We start from the raw sequence: 20,567 nt of genomic DNA on the forward strand, positions 1-20,567 counted from the left end.
ATTTTATGCTCCTGGCTGGTGAGGACTACAGTTTTTTGATCAATATTATAATTCATCAGAGGCACTGGGAAATTAATAAAGTGCATTCCAAATATAAGAAAGCCTGTCGTACCCATAACCTTCAATGGACATGTCAAATTCCACGAATGATGGAGCCAGGGCCGCCCTCTGAGGCTGCAGGTTGCGTGGGGAGGTCATGGAGATGAGGCTCATCGAGGTCTGCAGGGCAGTGGCCGAGCCCTGGGACGTCCCTGAGGGCCTGATGGTCTGGGTGACTGCTGAGCATGGGCCGGCATCCAGAACAGTGCCCGTGGGACCCTCAGCAGTCCCTGCTGCTATAGCCTGGGACCCTGAGACAACAAGCACAAGTAAAGGGGCATTCCCATTTAAGCAGATCCACAGCTCTTCTGACAACAGCCCCAGGGGGTCTGCAACAGCCCCGAAGGAAGGCTAACCTCACCACCACCGTGCGGTGGCTCCCTATTGACTCACTCACACTAAACTGCAGTGAGAACATGCTCCTCCTAGAAACTTCTTCCCCCTTCAGTCCACCATTCCCCACACCCACCCCACCCTACTTTCTAGCACACCATCTGCTGCTGCTGTCATTGGCTTGTCCCACTGGTGGTCGCTCCATGATGTTCCCACTCATGACAGCCTACTTCTGTGAAAGTTCTGCTCCCTGCACCTGGCTGCCGGCACAGGCTGACTCTCCATCCATGCTCTTCAATTGGGCCTCCTTGCCTTTGTGTCCTTATGTGATCTCACATTCAGTACCTTCACAGCTGTCTTTTCTTTAAGCTGGTTCCTGGAGCCAGCAGCCTCCTGAGGACCATGCCTGATACTAGGGAGCCACCCAGTGCTTTGGCCTCTTGATCCCCGACCCAACCCATGAGCTGTGAACTGTGCAAAAAGCCATCACTGGCATGTCTGTCCAGGGGCAACACTGGGTACTTGACACAGTGTGTCATGAAGGAAACCCTATTGCTGTTTCTTTGATCTGCACCCAAAGGGGTCAAGTACACGCTCACCATCCCCTATCTTATAGGAGGGTGGGGGTCATCCTTTTCCTTCTAGATCTGGGCTTTCTCTGGGACCACCAATCCTGCTTTTCCTCATTTACTCCATTGAGCAGCAGGCAGTACCACTTTTTGAGTCTATCTGTTTCCCACCTGTTGTAAAGGCTCCCTTAAACAGAATGCGTATTCTCTCTTCTTTCCTCACCTGAGCCTCCAGAGTCCCCTCTGTTCACAAAAGATAAATGGAGGATGTTCACTGCAGCCGACGGAAGCGGAGGCATCCCGAGACCGAGAAACTGTCTAGGTATTATAACACACGAGAGAAAGAAGTGAAGACCTTTCATGGGTGCAAGCATTCTCCGGTTCACTGGAATACCTTCCTAAATCCAGGTGCTCCCTAGCCCCTCCTCCATGCTTTTGTCTCTCTGCCCAGAAACCTTTCCTCAAACCAACCAGAAGCAGGGTGTCCCTGGCCTGGCACCGAGACCACAGAGCTAGCATGTTTAGGTGCCTTTGACTTAACCGGTGATTAACTGGGAGCCTCAAATTGGACCTTGAAGAGATAAGGAATTTATACTACACTACACTGTTCTGTGTCTGATCCATCAGCTCTGCTCTGTGCATCTCCCTCCTTCTCAGCTTTCCAGGCAACAGGTGGCTCCATGAAGGGGCTGCCAACAGGAAGGCCCCCAGAAGATACACTGCAATGTACCCTCTCCTTGCCAGGAGGCCTGGCCCTACTCACACTGGCCCAGCTCCCTGCAGGCTAGCCTCTCGGGGTGTCAAGTCCTTACAACCCCCATCCCTCTCAGTAGAGCATCCTCACCTGCCCTCTTCCCTCCTCTCCTGGTCCCATGAAGGCCTGCACAGGCCTCAAGCCAAAGCCCCTCACTGCCCTGCAGCCCTGACCCTTTACACGCACTCTTCTGACAGTGGCTTTCCAGTAGCTCTGGTGCTGCCCACTCAGCATCCCCCACGATGCTATCTGTGTTGTCTGCAGAACCCTCTGACTATTGTCCTTTCTTCTCAAGGCCATCAGCTCCGTGGGAGGGCTTAAGTCTGCTTTGTGGGCCTGCCCACTGTCTATGTGGACCCAAGGATGTCCCGTGCCAGGAAGGGCCACCCCCAGCAGAAGGGAGAGGCAAGACGGGGCACAGGCAGACCTGTCCCTGTGCATGCCCTGTCCCTATGACCTGCCCACTGTACCTGAGCCCAGCTATCGTTAGCTCAGCACCATTTAATACACAGCACACAGTACCTTAATACATCTGGTTCAATGGCTTGGGAGGCAAGCTTTTCAAAGATCCTGATAAGGCCCAAGTTCAAGGGGCTGGGGCTGGCGGTAAGGGCTCTGCGGCAGGAGGCTACAAGGGTCCTGAGCATCCCCGCCTCACACATGACCTGACGGTTCTTCTCCGATTTCACCAGGGACTGGATGTGACTGGCCATGGAGCACTGGATCTCCTGCGAAAGCTAAGAGGTAGCAAAAGCAAGCAGTGAGCCCTTGAGGTCAGCATATTTTGTGGGCAACTTGGAAAGACCCCTAACCAGGCCTCAAAAAGGTTGTGGGGGTCAGGCGACTGCACCTACATAGCCTGTTCTCAGTGTACCCCATCTCATTCCGGGGTTCTCAGGTGTACTCTTGCCCAGTGCAGGGGAACGGGGGCCACTGGGGTCAGCTGCCAAAGAGGTACAGGCTTAAAACAGGTGCAAACTGGCCTGCGAGAAGCTACATCTGTCCTAGAGACATGGTGTCTGCCCCAGGCAATGTTTAAGTGGTTTCTGAATGAACTGCTAACATTTAAAGATCTGGAGATTTTATGTAAAAGTCCAGACATGTGGCCTCTCTCGAAAGGTAGGAAGGCTGGGCCAGACAGATGGCAGTCTGTGTCTCTGAGAGGCAGCTGGGCTGGCCCTTGGCTGCGCCTCTCTTGGGCATCTCGCAGTCCTGTGTTTCAGTCCGTACCCCTGACATAAGAGGTACAGTGGCCCAGGGGGCAGGCCTGGAGGCAGTGTTCACGGGGACTGGCTGTGGCCCCACCAAACCACACTCAACCCCCAGGCTAATGCCAGCCGCAGTTCCTGTGCCGAGGGCCTTCAGCCTCCTGCTGTCAACCCCCCCACACACACTTTCCAACTGCCCTCCGTCCACCTCTCAGACAGAAACAACTGTGGTCTTATCTTGCCCTTATTAGTTTTCCAGTCAGTTCAGCATCTTTATGTCCTTGAAATCCACAGAAGAGAGCACAGAGTAAGCTCAGTTCGTATGTGAGCCAAATACATTGTTTTTGCAATCTCCTTTTCTTTGTAAAAGTATAAACCCCTGGAACTCCCAGGCCTCTCCAAATAATACAGTTTGGAGTAGAAGTCAGGGTGTTCGGGGTGGGAGTCGAAGTTCCTCTATGAAAACTCTTAGGACTGCTCATATTCTCTTTTACTGTTGTATATGATATTGTCTAAAAAAGTGAGAGGGATACCAGTTAGAACTTAATGGAATTCTCCTGCAGTGGATGCTATGAATGCAGCATCTTTCTCCAGATGGGTGTACCCATCAGCGCTCCCCTTTCTCTGGAGAACTGCCCTCCCCTAAGTGGGAGCTACCCTGTCCAGGAGCTATGTCCCCCCATCTGTCCATGCATGCACACACATGCAAATGTGTATGCACACATGCACCCATGTATACATATATACACATGTGCATGCATACATGTACGTGTGCACACATAGGCACGCATGCATATATACATGCCCACACAGCTATACATACACTTGTGTGCATATACACATGCATGCAAACATACACACATCCATGTACCATGTGCACACATGCACACGCATGCACACATACACACCAGACAGTAGTCAACGAGATCACATCCTTCAGTCTTTGTGGTGCAATTTATGCCTGAGAGCCCTGCCCTGTGGGCTCAGGTTAAGGTTGGACTTCAGCTGAGGGCACGTCCTCAGCTTCTTCCCCTGCACCATCTGCTTCCTTCACTCCCCTTCCCCTGAGTCCCACCCTTGATGGAGCTGATGTACCTGTACCTGTCTTCGGCTCTACTTCCTAGGAACCCGAGCTGAGGCCTAGCATACTTTTCATGTTGCACATCTTTGCCCTTGTTTTTGGGTTCAAGGAAAGAGATCTCTGACAATGTAAACCATATCTTGGTTAGTCCACCAGTGTAAAGCCATGAGTAACCACAGAAGCACTAATTTGAATAATCTCTTTCTAATGATGACTGGCTTCTAGTCCCATCGAATTGCAGACCATCTGATGATATGTACACACCCCCATGAGAGTTTTCTTGGGGTCCTTCACTGCTTCCCCTTCTTCCCTTTCCCCTTCAAAAGAGTTATTAACCACCTCTTCAATGTCAGGCTCTGGGTAAATTTCTAGGCATTTCAAGAATAACAAGATAGTGTCCCTGCTCTCAAGGGAATCAGAGGCTACAGGTGAAGGGAGAATCCCAGCACAGTGAGAAATGGGCATGGCAAGGGCAGAGCCTGGCTTTGACCCCAGACTCCATGGTCAGGATCACTTCACTTCCCATCTCCTCCTCACACGTGCTGTGATTTGGGAAACACCCCAACACAGTGGTCAAGGGCATGTTTGTATCACTAAGGGACAGAAATTAATAAGATGGCATTCGTCCACAGGCCGCAAACACCACTTAGTATTATATGTGTTTCAAGGATTAAAAGGTAGTGGGATATATATTTACATTGTTTATCATCATTTTTAGATTAAAAAAAAAACTGAATGAGTTACACATCTTACCTTTCACCCTCCCTTCCTCCTTCCAGGAGCACACCTCCTAGAGCTCCTGCCTCAAATTGACATCATTTAGTGAAATTTCCATCTTTACAATATCTTCAGTAACACCTCTAACTTTCTCTTGCCTTGTGCCATATAAGGACACAGTTAGAAGAGGGCCATCAGTGGAGAAGTGGGCCCTGACCCGACACTGAATCTGCCAGTACCATACTCTTGGACTTCTAGCCTCCAGAACTATGAGAAATAAGTTTCCATTGTTTATAACCTGGTCTATGGTATTTTGTTATAGCAGCCTGAATGGCCTGAGACAGTCCCTTCTCTGTCACTGCGGTATTGGCACAGCTAGTATAAATCAGTAAAGGCAATGTAGAGCCCAATGGGGACGAGAGACAAAAGGCAGAAATGCCAAAACTCATTTGCACCAAACAATTCCATCGCTTTTACTTTGAGGAGTTCTTACACATGAAAATCTACCCAACCTACTGACTCCCTTCCCCAGATCTTTCTTCTGCTGCTCTTAGCATCCTTCCCTGCATCCCAGAGCCTGCACCTCTGCCTTTCCTCTCACCTACTCCTCTCAGAACAAAAAAAGAGCCTCTGCTCACTTGCCTTGAATTTTCCCTCTTCCAGAACCTGGATTCTTTGGTAACTGCAGTCTTTTAATTTGGGGTGAAAGTTGGGGAGACAGTCTGTAGGATGCAAGATGCAAAAATAACATCACAATGTATTATTAATAAGAATTAAAAACAAATGTCTAGGGCAGCCCCGGTGACTCAGTGGTTTAGCGCCGCCTTCAGTCCAGGGTGTGATCCTGGAGACCTGGGATCGAGTCCCACGTTAGGCTCCCTGCATGGAGCCTGCTGCTCTCTGCCTGTGTCTCTGCCTCTCTCTGTGTCTCTCATGAATAAATAAATACAATCTTAAAAAATAAAAAATAAAAAGAAATGTCTAGAATCTCCAGTTTTACTACCAGCACTTCACTTACTGCTTTGAGAACTTTTGGCTTTCTTTTTTTGTTGTTTCCTTTTTTTTTTTTTTTCTTTTTTATCCACCAGAGAAAAGTTACTTAAAATCTAAATATGAGGGGGATCCCTGGGTGGCGCAGTGGTTTGGCGCCTGCCTTTGGCCCAGGGCGTGATCCTGGAGACCCGGGATCGAGTCCCACATCGGGCTCCCGGTGCATGGAGCCCGCTTCTCCCTCTGCCTGTGTCTCTGCCTCTCTCTCTCTCTCTCTGTGTGTGTGTGTGTGTGTGTAGAAAAGTAATAAAATCTAAATATGAAAAGAAAAGAAAGAAACAAAGAAAGAAAGAAAAAAAAGCAAAAGTTTTCAAAAGGGAGAAATGCTGATCTTGTCTAATGATGCCACAAGTTTACTCCAAAATTGCTCAATACCCCCATAATGGAGGAGAGAAAATTGATCGTCCTCATTATCACTGCAGCTCCGTCAATACCAATATTGCCTTGTTTTGAATAAAATGTGCTGGTTTTTTCAATGTTGGTTCCAGTAAAATGGGGTTTTAGTGAAAATATGAGCAGTAGCAGGAAACCAGTCTGGTTTCTCCCCCTACAAATGGATTGATTTTCCTAACGCATATTACTTCCAGCGCAGGCTAGGGGATGGTGGTTCAATTAGGACTCCATGGTGAGCACGTGAGGTCATGAGGCTGGCCGGCAGGCTGGACCCACAAGGCAAATTAGCACAGAGCAACTTGCGGGGCAGCCTTCAGGAATTTTTTTTTACTTTCTCCACTTAACAGTCTAACCTTCAAGTCTATCTTTGTCCAGATGTAGATGTAGATGTTTGTTGTTCTTTAGCGCGTGTTCTCTCTCTCTCTCTCTCTCTCTCTCTCGCTCCCTCCCTCTCCCTCAATTTCTTTTCTAGTCCAGATTAATGTAGTCCCAGAGTCCAGTGAGGGCTGGGTCCTGGTGGAGTGGGTCCCTCCAAGGAGGCATGGGCTTTGAACACATAAGTCTATGATGTGTCCTGACATCGATGTAAAAACCATCAGATGACCCTGTCTATTTCCCCCAGACACTTAGAAGAAAGAACTAGGGAGTTCTATTGAGCTACTCAAATTTGGATTAGTTGCCTATTCCAATTTGGTTGAAATATTCTTTGATGATTTTGGAAAAGAGATGGTACAACTCAAATGATCTCAGCTCTTCAGAAATCTCACAGCTAAATAGGACCCACAGATGGGTTTCATTTGATAAGTTGTAATGATTATCTTTGCCTACTTATCTTTTAAAGATCTTGCTTATTTATTCATGAGAGACACAGAGAGAGGCAGAGACAAAGGCAGAGGGAGAAGCAGGCTCACTGCAGGGAGCCCGAAGTGGGACTCGATCTCAGGGCCCAGGGATCATGACCTGAGCTGAAGGCAGATGCTCAACCACTAAGCCACCCAGGATTACCCTATCTTTGCTTACTTAGAATTAGTTCTTTCTATATATGGGTGTAAACTTTCTCTTTTGCCACAGTCCCCATCAGCCTGATAGACTCATTTGTGGTGTCCACATGCCTTGTAGGTATAGGAGTTTGTGATCTTGGTTTCTATGTAAGAGGTCTGAGTCCCATCAAATCAGCAGAACCCATACCTGAAGGCATGGCTTCCTTGATGCCCTTGAATAGATTTGCAACTAAGATCGAGATGCATGTGAGTGCCCGCTCCAAACCTGCTTCCTTCACAAATTACATGCATATGATGGCTAATGCTGCCTGGTAATGGAAGCCTAGGACCTTGTATTTATAAAGTATTTGTCTCTTTCCAACTTTACTTCATCCTCCCTTTTGGTCCACCCATGCTCCAGACCTAGTAACATTCTCTCCCTTTGCCAAATGTGTCACACCTTTTTTGACTGATTCCTGAAGCTGGGAATGTCCTTTCCAGCCCTATGTCCCTTTGTTGAGCTCCTACCTATTATTCAAAGGACAATTCAAATGTTCTCTCATCTAAGAAATATTTTCTGATTTTCCCAAACACCACTGTCTATACTTGAATCATAAATACTACATTCTGACAGCTCTCTTGTTAGATAGATACATAGATAGATGATAGATAGATAGATAGATAGATAGATAGATAGATAGATGATAGATCTCTTCCCACCATCCCCTGTCCCCACTACACTGTGAACTGCTGCCTGAGACAATGACTCTTCACCCTTGTTGCCCTAGCACCTGTCTCTGCCTCAAATGCAATAGCTGCCTCCTAAGAGCAAGCACAGGGGTAGAAGGTATTCTAGAACATAGGAGGTACACCTAACTCAGAGGGCTGTGGGCACTCAGAAAAGGTGATGTATCAACTAAATGTGGGAGGATAATGAAGAGAGAACCAGGCCAACAGGGAAAAATGGTCTTTCTGGGAGTAGGAACAGCACATGCAAAGATGAATTGGTGAAAGTGAGCATAGTCTTTCAAGGAAAGGGGATCACGGGTGGTTGTCAGCCCCCCCAGTACCCAATGCCCTCCTCTGCAATGAGTCTGTAGTCAGCCCTGAGAACACCACCGGGGAAGCTAGCCTGTAAATATCCATCTAGGAAGCTGCCTGCACAACCGGGAACCTGTAATATCTGTGGAGAGTTTCCATCACCTTGGACACACATACCTTCACTGCATGAGAGCTGGGTCAGGTGAGCAGTGGAGCTGGGTGGAGAGTTGCATGAGGCCCAACACAACTCTCCAGCAGGAACCCTTCCCACATGTGGCCAGGGCTTCCTTGAGGTCTTCCTTCCCCCAGGAAAAGGAGGTATGAACTTACCCTGAGTGTCTCTATGCTATAGCCAAAGTATACTGTTGATACAACTTTTGTTAAGAGATATTTTTAAAGCAGATCTTTTGTTGTTGCTAACAGATAGATATCCACAACTGTCTGGAGAAGATTCCTGGAGCAAGACTATAGAGTACACAGTCTCTTGTAGAGATGAGGGATCTACTCACAAGCAAACTGTGGCTCAGGCCCTCGCATATTGTGTCTGAGCTTCCAGGTAGATATTCACCCTTCTTTCTCCCTGCAGGCAGAGGACAACAAAATCTACCCACAGCTAGGTTCTCATGCTGCTTTGACATTAACTGATGAACGAACTTGGGCTAGTTACTTATTTTCTCAAGGCCTCAGTTCTTTGCTTTGAAATGGGGATAATGGGGGATCCCTGGGTGGTGCAGCGGTTTGGCGCCTGCCTTTGGCCCAGGGCGCAATCCTGGAGACCCGGGATCGAGTCCCGCGTCGGGCTCCCGGTGCATGGAGCCTGCTTATCCCTCTGCCTGTGTCTCTGCCTCTCTCTCTCTCTCTGTGTGACTGTCATGAATTTAAAAAAAATGGGGATAATGAAAATATCAACCTCCCTGGTATGTTGTTTGTGGGAGTCCATAGGAAGTTCTATGAAAGTGCTTTTTCTAACTGGATACAAGATTTTTTCAGGATATTAGCTCTTCTTTGTTATGATGTTCTCTTCTCATAGCAATAAGATTCCTTCCAACTGAGTGTGTGGTTTGCATGGCCATTGTGCATCAGACAAGCTCAGTATAAGAGTAGGAGCACACACCTACCGTGCTCGCGTGCCCCATGGCTAGCGATGGGAGCTACATCACTGCCCACTCACTATTTGAAGGCTCTTTCTTCTAAGTACTTTCATGTACTGGCTCTTTAATCTTCAAACACCATGAGATAGATGCTATTATTACCTCATTTTATAGATGAGGGAACTGAGGCCCAGAGAGATTATGGCTTGCTGAGTTACACAGTGAGTGGAGGGACAGGAATTCAAACCAGAAGGTCAGCTGCATTTTATCACTGAGATCGCTGCCTCCCAGGACTCCAAGTGCTGAAGCTTGCAAAGCACTGGCCAGCCTGGGTTTTTAAGGTAAAGCTAATTGAAACTGCCAACTCTATGGGTTGAGCAGTGGATACCTAACCCATCCTGTCCTAGGTCGTATCTCAAAACTTACAGGAAAAACTAAGTGTTCATGACTTTGGCTCACACTGGGATCATCTGAATTTAGTAACTGGTACACAGTATTTGCCATGCACAAGACCTAAATGGGTTTGACCATTTCTGTAATCTTGAGAGGCCAGGTGGGAGTCTCATATATGTAACTCCGCAATGCAGACTAGCTCACTACCTCCACAGCTGCCCATCTAGTCTGGGCAAGTTCGTCCTTATACTGAGCCCAAATCATTGCTGCTTAACTAACTGGCCTTTGTGTGTACTCTTCTACCACCAGTCCACTAACAAGTATTTGCCCAGCTCTTATTTCCCCAATATCATTTCTCTCTAAGCTACTTACCCTGAGGTCTGTTCACTATTCTTTCCATGACTAAGGAGGATTTTTCAGATCCCTCACCATCCTGGCTTCTCACCTCTGGACAAACAGAGATGTGGCATGTTAGAGGGTCATAGAACTACCACCTCCCTTTAGCTGGACACTATACGTCTATAAATATAGTAGGAAGTAGAATTACCCATAGCAGTGTCCTCACCCTACTTCAATTACTGACCATGCACTAAACCCCCTAGGACTCTTTCACATATTCTATTCTGTCTTCCCCACCCTGTGTATACGTGCATTAAGACATGAGCACAGGCCTGATTATCTCTGCTGAATTTTGACCCAACAAGATTCTGATCCATTCCTCAGACTACCAGGAATGCTTCACATCCCCATTTTGGCAGCCAGTGGGTAACTCCTCCTTCCAGCTTTATGCCGTCTGCCATTTGAGTTCATTGAGGTAATGGATCAAATGCAAAACAGGAAAAAGGGAGGACATAGTCCTTTGATTCCAAGTAGACTGTAACATATAGCTCAACATCAATTCTGTTATTAATTTAATAATAGTAAAACACCAGTTTTACTATTATACCTAAAATGTATCATCTTCCATTTATTATTTCCAAATTTCTATACAGTATGACCCAGAGTCCTAGGAATACAGACTGCCAAAGCTAGAAGAGGAGGGGGGAGTGTGTATAATGGAGCCAGTGTCTGATGAGCAGATACTGTGTGCCAAATACTGTGCTGTCCTTTTCAACTATACTCTCCACTATTTTTCCCAATGGGAAAAATATTATAAGGGGGTGCTGAGACTGGATGATATATCAATTTCCTAAGGTCACATAGCTAATGAGCATCAGAAACTGGTACTCAACCCAGGTCTTACTCCAAATCCCATGATTTTAACACAGTGTCATGCATTCATTATAAAGAAGGGAACTGATCTCATAAGGGTCGTAAATTGATGATGTATAAAAGTGTTTTACTTGGTGGGCATAGTTTGGCTTCCCTTCTATTTTACTGCCCCTTATTTAGGTGGAAGTGCCTTTGGACAGGGCAAGTACTCTTCCCTATAGGACAAGCCTCGCCACTCTCTATTATTTCCACCAACACATTTCCTTTATATTCTTGGCCCCAAGACATTGAGCTTGCAACCTCTGTGATCTAGGCCAAATCTGAGTAGCTGAAACTGAGGTGTGGAGACCAGAAGTTAGCCTACATCAGCCACAGAATGATAGGAAAAGGGACTAGAAGCAAGCTCACCTGATAACTGAGCCAGAGGTCTTCCCATCCAACTTTAACTTCTACTCCATCATTCTACATCCATTGCGTTTTGTTTTTGATCATCTTAGACATCATGTAAGATTATGTTTATTTGGTCTATTTAAGAGGTTACCCTAAAACGTAAACTGGATTTTGACCAGGTTTGAGATTTTCCCACTTAGGAACAATAGAAATGGGGGTGGGGAGAGGGTTTCAGTATGAAAGAGCCTAGGATACTCAAAAGTAAACCTTTTAAAATTCAACATTTAAGTATTCCAAATATTTGGAATTTCTAATGTGTCATAATTTAACAAAATGAGACTCCTACTTAACCTATTTCCTTGTTGGGGGAAATGGCTTTTTCAAATAGCCTGCCCTTTATACAATGCTACTCAGGGCTATTAATGCTGTCAATATTTTAGTTATTTGAAACCCATATGATTAGTTCAATGTGTTTGAAATGCAGGCTAATTCCAGAAAATGGCACGCTTTTCCAAATTAAGGCATGAATGAGCTGATAAACAAACATAGCCCTGAGCCTGATCTTTTCTCTGTTCCATCAGACCATGCAGGACAGTTCTGTGGTAGTACAATCTGGAACACACCCAACAGGGACTCACAGTGCCAACTGACTGTAGACCATGGTCTCTCTAGTGCCCAGGTCTGATCATGTTGTTGCTTTCCAGTAGCTTCCCATGACTACCATGTCCATACAGGAAAAGCCACTTGGCACAGAAGTAGGAGGTCCAGGAGCCTGGCATCACCAACATCTACCACCTAGCAACTGTGTTAACTCTGTCGCTCAACTTCTACAAGTTTCAAGTCTTCATCATCGAAGTGGGAATACTGATACCCACCTTGCAAGGTTATTATAAGGATTAAATGATAAAATGCTTGTAGAGCTTCTGGTAACTAATAGCAGTAGTTCCACCATTTAGCAAGTGTTTCCCATGCTGCAGTGTACTTTCTGCTCTCTGTGCTGAGCATTCACTGCATTGCTTCGTTGAATCCTAACAATAATGCCACAAGGAAGATATTATTATCCCCCTACTACAGCAAAGAAGGTAAAGGCTCACAGAGGTTAAATTATTTCCAGTGGCTGCATGCCTGTTGTGGCAGAGCTGAAATATGATGAAATTCTGCTGTCTTCATAGCCTGGCCTCTGCCTACATATAACAGTGTTCACTAAAGATTATACTGCTCATGATGATGATGATGATGATGGATGGTATCTCAATAAAGTTCAATTCTCTTAGCATGGCATTCAAGGCTCTTCATTATGTGGCTTTGACCAGACTTTGCAGCCCCACACATTGCCTTTCTATCCACATGGTCTATCCTAGCCCAGCTAAACTACTCAACACCCTCATGTGTGCCTCTTTCTGAGGATGAGCTTCTTGTCTTTCCTCCCTCCTCTACCTGATCTGGTATGGGCATGTCTTTTCTTTAAAGTCTGGCTCCAGTGTCCCCAAGTCTCTAAGGTTTTCCCTCCCCTCTGTCACAAGGCTCTGTGGGCAAACTTTTGTTGCCATCAAATATGGTTTTACTGTCTTCTACACTCCTCTCTCTACTACTCTCAACTCAGACTGTGAGTTCCTGTGAAATTTGCCTCTGAATCCCCAGTGGCATCTAGAAGGTGCTTGAGTAAAATTATTCACAGGTGCACATGTATCACATTGGTTGCTCCACTGCAGTGAGTTCTACCTTTGTTTGCTAAACTAGATCCAGCTTCCCACCCTCTGAGTTACAGTTGTCATGAGCACAAGCAAATACTCCTCTGCTAGGAACTGAATAAAGACCACAATCCTAATGAAAGCAAAGTGATGCTGGGAACCAGCTAGCCCTCATAGGACTGGTCAAAATTCCTGCTAACAGTCACATCCCTACAGTAAGACGATCGTGGCTGCTGAGCATGCTAGAAAGGGAAAATGTCTTCTTCCCAATGAGTTGTTTCTTTTTGAGGCCAACTCAGCTCCCAGAGAACTGGGTTGGACTCTGTTTTTGCCTCATGCTTAGGACAGCAACATTCACAATTCAACTCCCACTGTCCAATTTTAATACTGGTGATCATCTTTCCAAGAGTAGCACATGGTGTAACATTTTGGAGAGGGAAAAAAGACACCTTTTGGTTGTGAACAAAACAAATTTCACGTGGGCATAATTAGAAATAGATCAGACAACCTATGTATGTAGTTATGTAAGTTGTCACTCCTGAAATGACATCTATACCTTGGAAAGTCATCAAGTTCTCATCTATCAGGAAGGAAGAGCATCCATCAGGCAGGAAGGTGGCTAAAAGTATAGTGCTGGGAACCATCAAGCCAACCTACAGGGAGATGAGGGGAACTCACATTCCATCTTCTTAGTAACACTGCCATCTACTGAAACTTCTTGCTCCAAAGAGCGATCCTACAGTCCTTTTCATTCCAGCATTTTCCTGTGTGGTCTCATTTCTCATTTGATTTAGTATTCTATTGATTGTTATGAGGTTTCCCACCTTCCCTTTCAGAAATTAATTACTGTAATTATTCAACTTTTAATAGTTGCTGATTTGGCATCTGCAGGAAATATTTGACAAAATGCATCACTACGTTTCATTTGCATTTTGAGAGACAATGAGGGAGAATTAGACTTTTCCTAAATTACTTATTGTGACCTGAATAGAGAAAAAGAATCTTACCAAATGGAATTCTCATTTGCATACTTAATGTGTCCGATTATTATCACAAAGGAGTCAAGTTCCACTACATACTCTAATGTGACAACTCACAGAGTTTATCTGAAGCTCAGGTTCAGCTGCACAATTTACATGCACTAGCAGTGGAGAGAGAGGCCACACTCTGCTCTGTATCACTGCAGTGAAGTTTTGCACAACACATTCATCACCGACTGTTTGGCTATTACACCCCTGGCTTGGTTGTTCTCATTCCAAGTACACTACATGGTTGGAAATACAGCTAAGGAAGTCAGGCATCCTTACAATAAGGCTATTGCAACTGGAAAAATGTGCAATGCCAAGAATGCATGACCTTACATACATTCTGCAAAAGCCGCAGAGGTGAGAGAACCATTCGTCAAGGACACCTTGATCTGGGGCCTGGGAATGAGTTCCAGGCCTCCCCTCACCAGCTACATGACTGTAGGAAGTCACATAGCTTTCTTGAGCCACAAACACCTGCCTTGTGGGAGGATTCTAGTGTACTGGGATGAGCTATTATGAATATTGATGAAACAACATGCCTGGCATAATCCCTAAGTGTGGATTAGTTTCCAAAATGCTCCAGGAAGGTCCTGCCTTGAATAGCAAGGTAAAGAAAGTAAAGTCCCAGACTTGAGGCAACTAAATGACTAGAAGACATGTAAAGAACTAGAGGATACTTTATGTAGAGGTCAAATATTTTTATATACCAGTTGATGCTTAAGGCAAATAGGTGCTGGTCTTCAAAGATGACCCTCAACAATTCCCTCTGTCCTATATTCACAGGCAATACCCCTTATATCAGTAGGGGTGGCATATGGCCCTTCTCCCTGAGTCTAGGCTGAACTTGTGACTCACTTTGACCAATATACCAATGCTATGGAAGCAAAACCAGGTTGTTCAAGGCCTAAGCCTTTGGAAAGCCTGGCAGCTTCCACTTTTGTGTCTTTGGGATCCCTGAGCTTGACCTGTTGGAGAATTCGCTTGGAGGGACACAGGTAGAGGCCAGATGGAGAGGGCTACATGGAAGAGAACCCAGGATCCTATTAACCACCCAAACCAAGGCCCCAGACATCTGCCCAGCTGAGGAGCCCCTGTCATTGGAGCCAGCCTTATGAGGTACCAGCTGTATGAGTAAAGAAGACATCTAAAATGGTCCAGCCCTTCCAACACTGTGTGGTACAGAGATGAGCTGTCCCTGCTGTGCCTATCCAAATTTTTACCCACAGGAACCATGAGAAAAAATGATATAGTTTGTCAACTTGACACAGTAACAGGTAACTAAAGAAGCAATCAAGCCCATTTTATTCCAGCCTCCTGCTTTTCTGTAAATGTTGAAAAATGTAAATGTATTCCATTTCATTATGAGATGTGTCTCTATTCATTGGCTTGATAATCACTTCATCGTCACTTTCCAGCAAAGGGACAGGAACCAGAAAAAAAAAAAAAAAAAGATTCTAGTTACAACGGCTAAAAGACATGTGGAACCGGGTCAGTCTATTTTTTCAATCCTGTATGAAATACTACAGAATTTCCTCAGTGAAAACAGTTCCCTTCCCTATACATCAAGGACTTTGCTCCCCCACTTCACCTCTCTCACTGATTTTGGAGGGCTTGCAATATTTTACTAGGTCATTGTCATTTTCAGGCTGTGATTAATAACACCACTGGTCTTCATTTCTTCTTAGAACATATTACTTCCTTTTGAAAAATTGGAAAAAGCAAAGCTGGACCTGCAACCCCTGCCCCTCCTTTTCCAATAGAAACCATTGCTGTGCAAAGGAAAGACCAGGAGATCTGCCACCAGGTAGGGCCACATTTGAGATCTGCCACCAGGTAGGGCCACATTTAATACCAGGTCCACCAACTGGAAATTCTTCAAAGTCATTTAAATTATCTGAGTTTCTGTTTCCCCACTGGTTAAAATGGAGACAAGTAATACTCCCAAGAAAACTGCTATGAGGGACAAATTGTGAAAGGGTCTAGCACCAGGCCTGATTGCTCAGTTCAATTCATTTCCTTTTATCTACACTCATCAACGTGTGCATTCTCCAGGTTTTCCTCAACAAGAATTGCCTTACTGTGTTACTCAATCCTTTCACCCTGCAATGGAGCCCTTTGTTTTACCAAGACAGGAACTTGAGGGTTGCCTTTGACTCTCCCACTTCCCACTCCCTGGACCTGTTCCTCTTGGGGTCCTGTGATTCTGTCCCTCCTCTCTCTTCACATCTGCCCAGATACCACCCTATCTGAGCTACCATCGATGTGGTAATGAAGACATGGCTTCCTAACTGTCGTCCCCATTTCCAGGCCATTCCCCATGCAACAACCAAAGAGATATTTTTGATACAAAAATCTGATAGAGTCATCTTCTACTCTCTTGAAAGGTTTCTTGCTGCCCTTGTGATAAAACTCCATACTTAAAGAGGGCTCCAGCTTTCCTGCGCCTGCCCTATCTGGCACATTTCCCACTCTCCCCCTTTGCTCCTACCCTAGCCGCTCCTTCTTGCCTGGTTAATTGCTACTCATCTTTCAGGGCTCTGCTTAAATGTCACCATGTAGGAGATGGCTGCCCTGACCTCCATCCCTTCCTCTAAATTAGATTTAATTAGGTCTTCCCCACTTCCATTCCCATTATTCTTTCTTTCTCAGCATCCTGTTTTCCCCATTTATTATCACTTGTCACAATTTGTAATTGTATATTCATCTGTGAGATTATTTATTTAGTCTGCCTGCCCAGGCACTATCTCTTGGTGCCCATGATGGATGCAGGATCCATGGACAATGTCCATCTTGCTAGCCTGGCATGTCCTATGCAGAGCACTAAGCCAGGATCACAGCCAGCACCCACAGGATGGATGACTAGGTGGGGGGCAAAGGACTTCCAGCCCCACCAATGCCCAGTGCTGTCCTTAGCACCCAGGGTTTGCCTCGTGAAGGTTGAACTATTTTAGCTAGTTTTTGTTTGGGTGTTGTTTGTAAGAGGTCACTTCACTAGCAAAAATGACCTGTTTCATATGGCCTGGGAAGGAAGGGTGGGCAAAACTCAATTATAGGTCACAGACATACTGACTCTCCCCTACAGAAGGTATTTCACAAGGGTGGCTCTGCTAATGCAGGGTACTGAAGGCAAAGGCAAAAAAGAAGAAGTCTGACCAGAAGGAGCTTAAATGATCAGTCATGTGAAAAAGACAAATATGTGAGTCCATCAATAAGTACCTGGGGGTGGTCTGCATGGTACAACCACGGCAGCAGTCTCACCATGATGCACAGGATTCCAGGATGCATGATCACAGCATCCCCTTCATCCACCCTGTAGAGAGAGGGTAAGCAGGATATCAGATTTGAGCTTTCTAGTATCTTCTGCTTTTCACAAACCTTTCTGAGTCTTTCTAAGACAAGCCATAATCCTCAGTCTACCAATTATTACCTATGTAACTTTGAACTAATTAATCTGAGCCTAATTTCCCCCAACTGTACGGTGGAATTCACAATACCATACTTCTCTCATAGAGACATAGAATAATACCTTTGTGCCCTGGGACACAGGGGCTGGCTCATAGTTGGTATTCAATGCAAGTTAGTTGCCTGGTCCTCTCCCCTTCCTCCAGACACATAGGAGTTGGAGAGGCTCTTATTTTATGTTAATCACATACTCACAAGGGCTTTTTGATCTCTTCAAGATGATGTACACACACTCTACTCTGTCCTATCCACTGAATGCAACTTGAAACTCATGCAGAACACATAAGCAGCTCTCTGATGACTCTGAAAAGTAAATTGTAGCAGAGAAGGAAACCAAACCCAAAGCACCATGCAACTGGCGTTGAATTTTCTGGAGTGTCCCTCTCCAGAATTCCTTGGTATGAGCTCATAGGAAATCTGAAAACAAGTATGCACCATGTGCAGACAAAGAGCACCAAGGAAAGGTCTCTGTTCCTGGTCTAAGGAACAGGAAACGAGACTCCTAAAGGTAACAGAGCATCGAGGAGAAGCTCTGAGATTTTCTTTGTTGGGTTCCTTTATTATTTCTCAACCAGCCTCTGGGCAACCTCACAGCAGTAGCAGCAGCCAGGCAGATGTCTGAATATCTGGGGGAAGACAATCATTCTCTCTAACCAGAAGAACTATGGTTCCAAAAGTGTAGGGGAAACCTCCATTGCTCTTGTTTCTCTTTTTCCTTTCCCTGATTGGCACCAGAAACAGATGCAGTGGCAGGAAGTACATGTCAAAGCAGGGAAACTAAAGCCTCAGCTTCCTAGACAGAGAAGGAGGGAGCCTCTGGAAGCCATAAAGTGTTGGGAAGATGATGAAGACAAGAGGCTCAAGAAAGTCAGACCATGTATCAATCTCTGGGCTCAGTTCTGAGCTGCATGTGTGAATCTGATCTTAAACCACATTTCAAAGGTTTTAAGAAATGATCTTAAGGGTAAAGCATCCCCCAAGACTGGCTACTTCATGGGGAAAATATAGAATAGACCAAAAATCACTGCCAAGTCTGTGAAACCAAACTAATACCGGAAACACGACTCACAGAAGGTGGGTAAGAACTTGCAGATTGAACCTAACCTGGTCGATTGCCTGCTAAAACAAAATAATCAACATTCTCCAGAAGATGTCAACAAGAGCTAAAGTTCATAACATTCAAAATGGCCAGGACACTATCTGAAATTACTTAGCATAGAACATATCAAGGAAATCTCAATATCTCACACAGAAAAAGATAGTCAACAGATGCCAAGCCTGAGATGACTCAGATGTTGGAAGTATCAGACAAAAACTTTATTTTTTTCAATCAGACAAAAGCTTTAAATCACCTCTTATTAACCACACTCTAAGAAGAGTGAACACTATTGAAATGAATGAAAAACTATAAAATCTCAGTAAAAAAGTGGAAGGAATGAAAAAGAACCAAATGGAAATTTAAGAACTTAAAACACAATAACAAATTTTAAAATCTTACTAAATGAGAACCATAAAAGAATGCGATGAGAGAGAATCCATGAATTTAAGGATAGATCAATAGAAATTGCTCAATCTAAACAACAACAACAAAAAAATTAATGTAAGAAATCCTCAAAGTCATGTATAATAGTACTAAAAGATCTAACATCCCAATGTAGAAGTTCCAGAAGAAAAGGAGAAAGAGTTTAGTGTAAAAAAAAATGTCCAGGAAAGTTTTAGCCATTATTTCTTTAAATTTAGTGACTACATAACCTTAAAGATTCAAGAAGCTTAGCAAAACCCACACAAAATCAACAAAGTAATCTGAGCCCGGGCACATCATAGTCAAACTACTAAACTCTAAAGACAATGAAAAAATCTTGAAAGCAGCCAGAGAAAAACAACACATTTCATACAGGAGAAAAACTATTTGAATGACTGTGGATTTTCTTATGAGAAATCAGAAGGTATAGAAACAATCATTTTGAAGTGTTGAAAAGAAATGCATACAATTCCATGTTCAGCAAAAATATTTTTCAGAAATAAGGGCAAAATAAATATATTCCCAGATGAAGGAAAACAAAGAGAATTTCTTATCATATAATTTTCTCTAAAAATAATACTGAAAGGAGTTTTTCTGGTGGGAGGAAAACAATAGCAGAAAGAAACCTGGTATTTCAGGAATGAAAAAAAAAATAAGAGAAATGGTACATAATTGGACAAACATAATGGAAAATTATTTTTTCTTAAGTTCTTAAAATATGTATGACAATTGAAAACAAAATATTACTGGGTGATGGGCACTGCGGGGGGCACTTGAAGGGATGATCACTGGGTGTTATGTTATATGTTGGCAAATTGAACTCCAATAAAAAAATAATAATAATAATAAAAGAAAACAAAATGTTATTAGATGTAATATGTATGACAATTACAACAAATGTAGCAGAGATTAAAGGGATCTGCAAAGAATCAAACTTTCTGTATTCCATTTGAGGCAGCAAAATATTAATTCTAAGTAGAAATATTAATTCTAAGTAGAATTCTAAGTATGTACACTGTAATCCTTAGAACAAGCACTGAAGAAATTAGTCAAAAAGAAATAGTAAAAAATTTGGTAGATAAATTCAAACTGAACACTAAAATATATTCAAATAATCCACAAAAAGGTAGAGAAAGAGAAACAGAATAAAAAAAGGGGGAACAAAAAGAAAACAAATAATAAAATGATATACCTAAGCCCCAAACACATAAAAAATTACATTAAGTAAAACTGCCTACATATACCAATTAATAGACACATATTGACAGAATGGACAAAAATAAAAAACTAAAAATAAAAAATAAAGCTAAGCTAAGCTAAAAAATAAAAAATAAGCTAAAGCTAATAAAGCTAAAAATAAAATAGCTAAGTTAAAAGTATAAAGATAGAATTTAAGCCATGCTAACACTAATCAAAAGAAAGCTGATATGACTCTACTAATCTTAAAGAAAGCAGACTTCAGAGCAAGGAAAATACCAGGAATGAAAAAAAAAATTATGTTGCAAAATCATTAAAGGAGGCATAGCATCCAAAATGTGTAGGCGCTTCACATG

At 44.0% G+C, this 20,567-nt stretch overlaps 1 protein-coding gene across 3 annotated transcripts in view; it reads right to left on the bottom strand.

Annotated features, from left to right (window-relative positions):
- WDFY4 (WDFY family member 4) overlaps positions 1-20,567 on the bottom strand; it is a 288,429-nt gene that overhangs the window by 205,383 nt on the left and 62,479 nt on the right. For all 3 annotated transcript variants that reach the window (XM_041743891.1, XM_041743892.1, XM_041743890.1), the window contains exons 13-16: positions 17,247-17,340; positions 2,278-2,492; positions 1,225-1,319; positions 113-350 (exon numbers count right to left, since the gene is read on the bottom strand). In XM_041743891.1, the coding sequence (XP_041599825.1) occupies positions 113-350; positions 1,225-1,319; positions 2,278-2,492; positions 17,247-17,340 (642 nt within the window). The remainder of the gene's footprint in view (positions 1-112; positions 351-1,224; positions 1,320-2,277; positions 2,493-17,246; positions 17,341-20,567) is intronic.

The sequence above is a fragment of the Vulpes lagopus genome, chromosome 2, assembly GCF_018345385.1.
Source record: "Vulpes lagopus strain Blue_001 chromosome 2, ASM1834538v1, whole genome shotgun sequence".
Classification (NCBI taxonomy): domain Eukaryota; kingdom Metazoa; phylum Chordata; class Mammalia; order Carnivora; family Canidae; genus Vulpes; species Vulpes lagopus.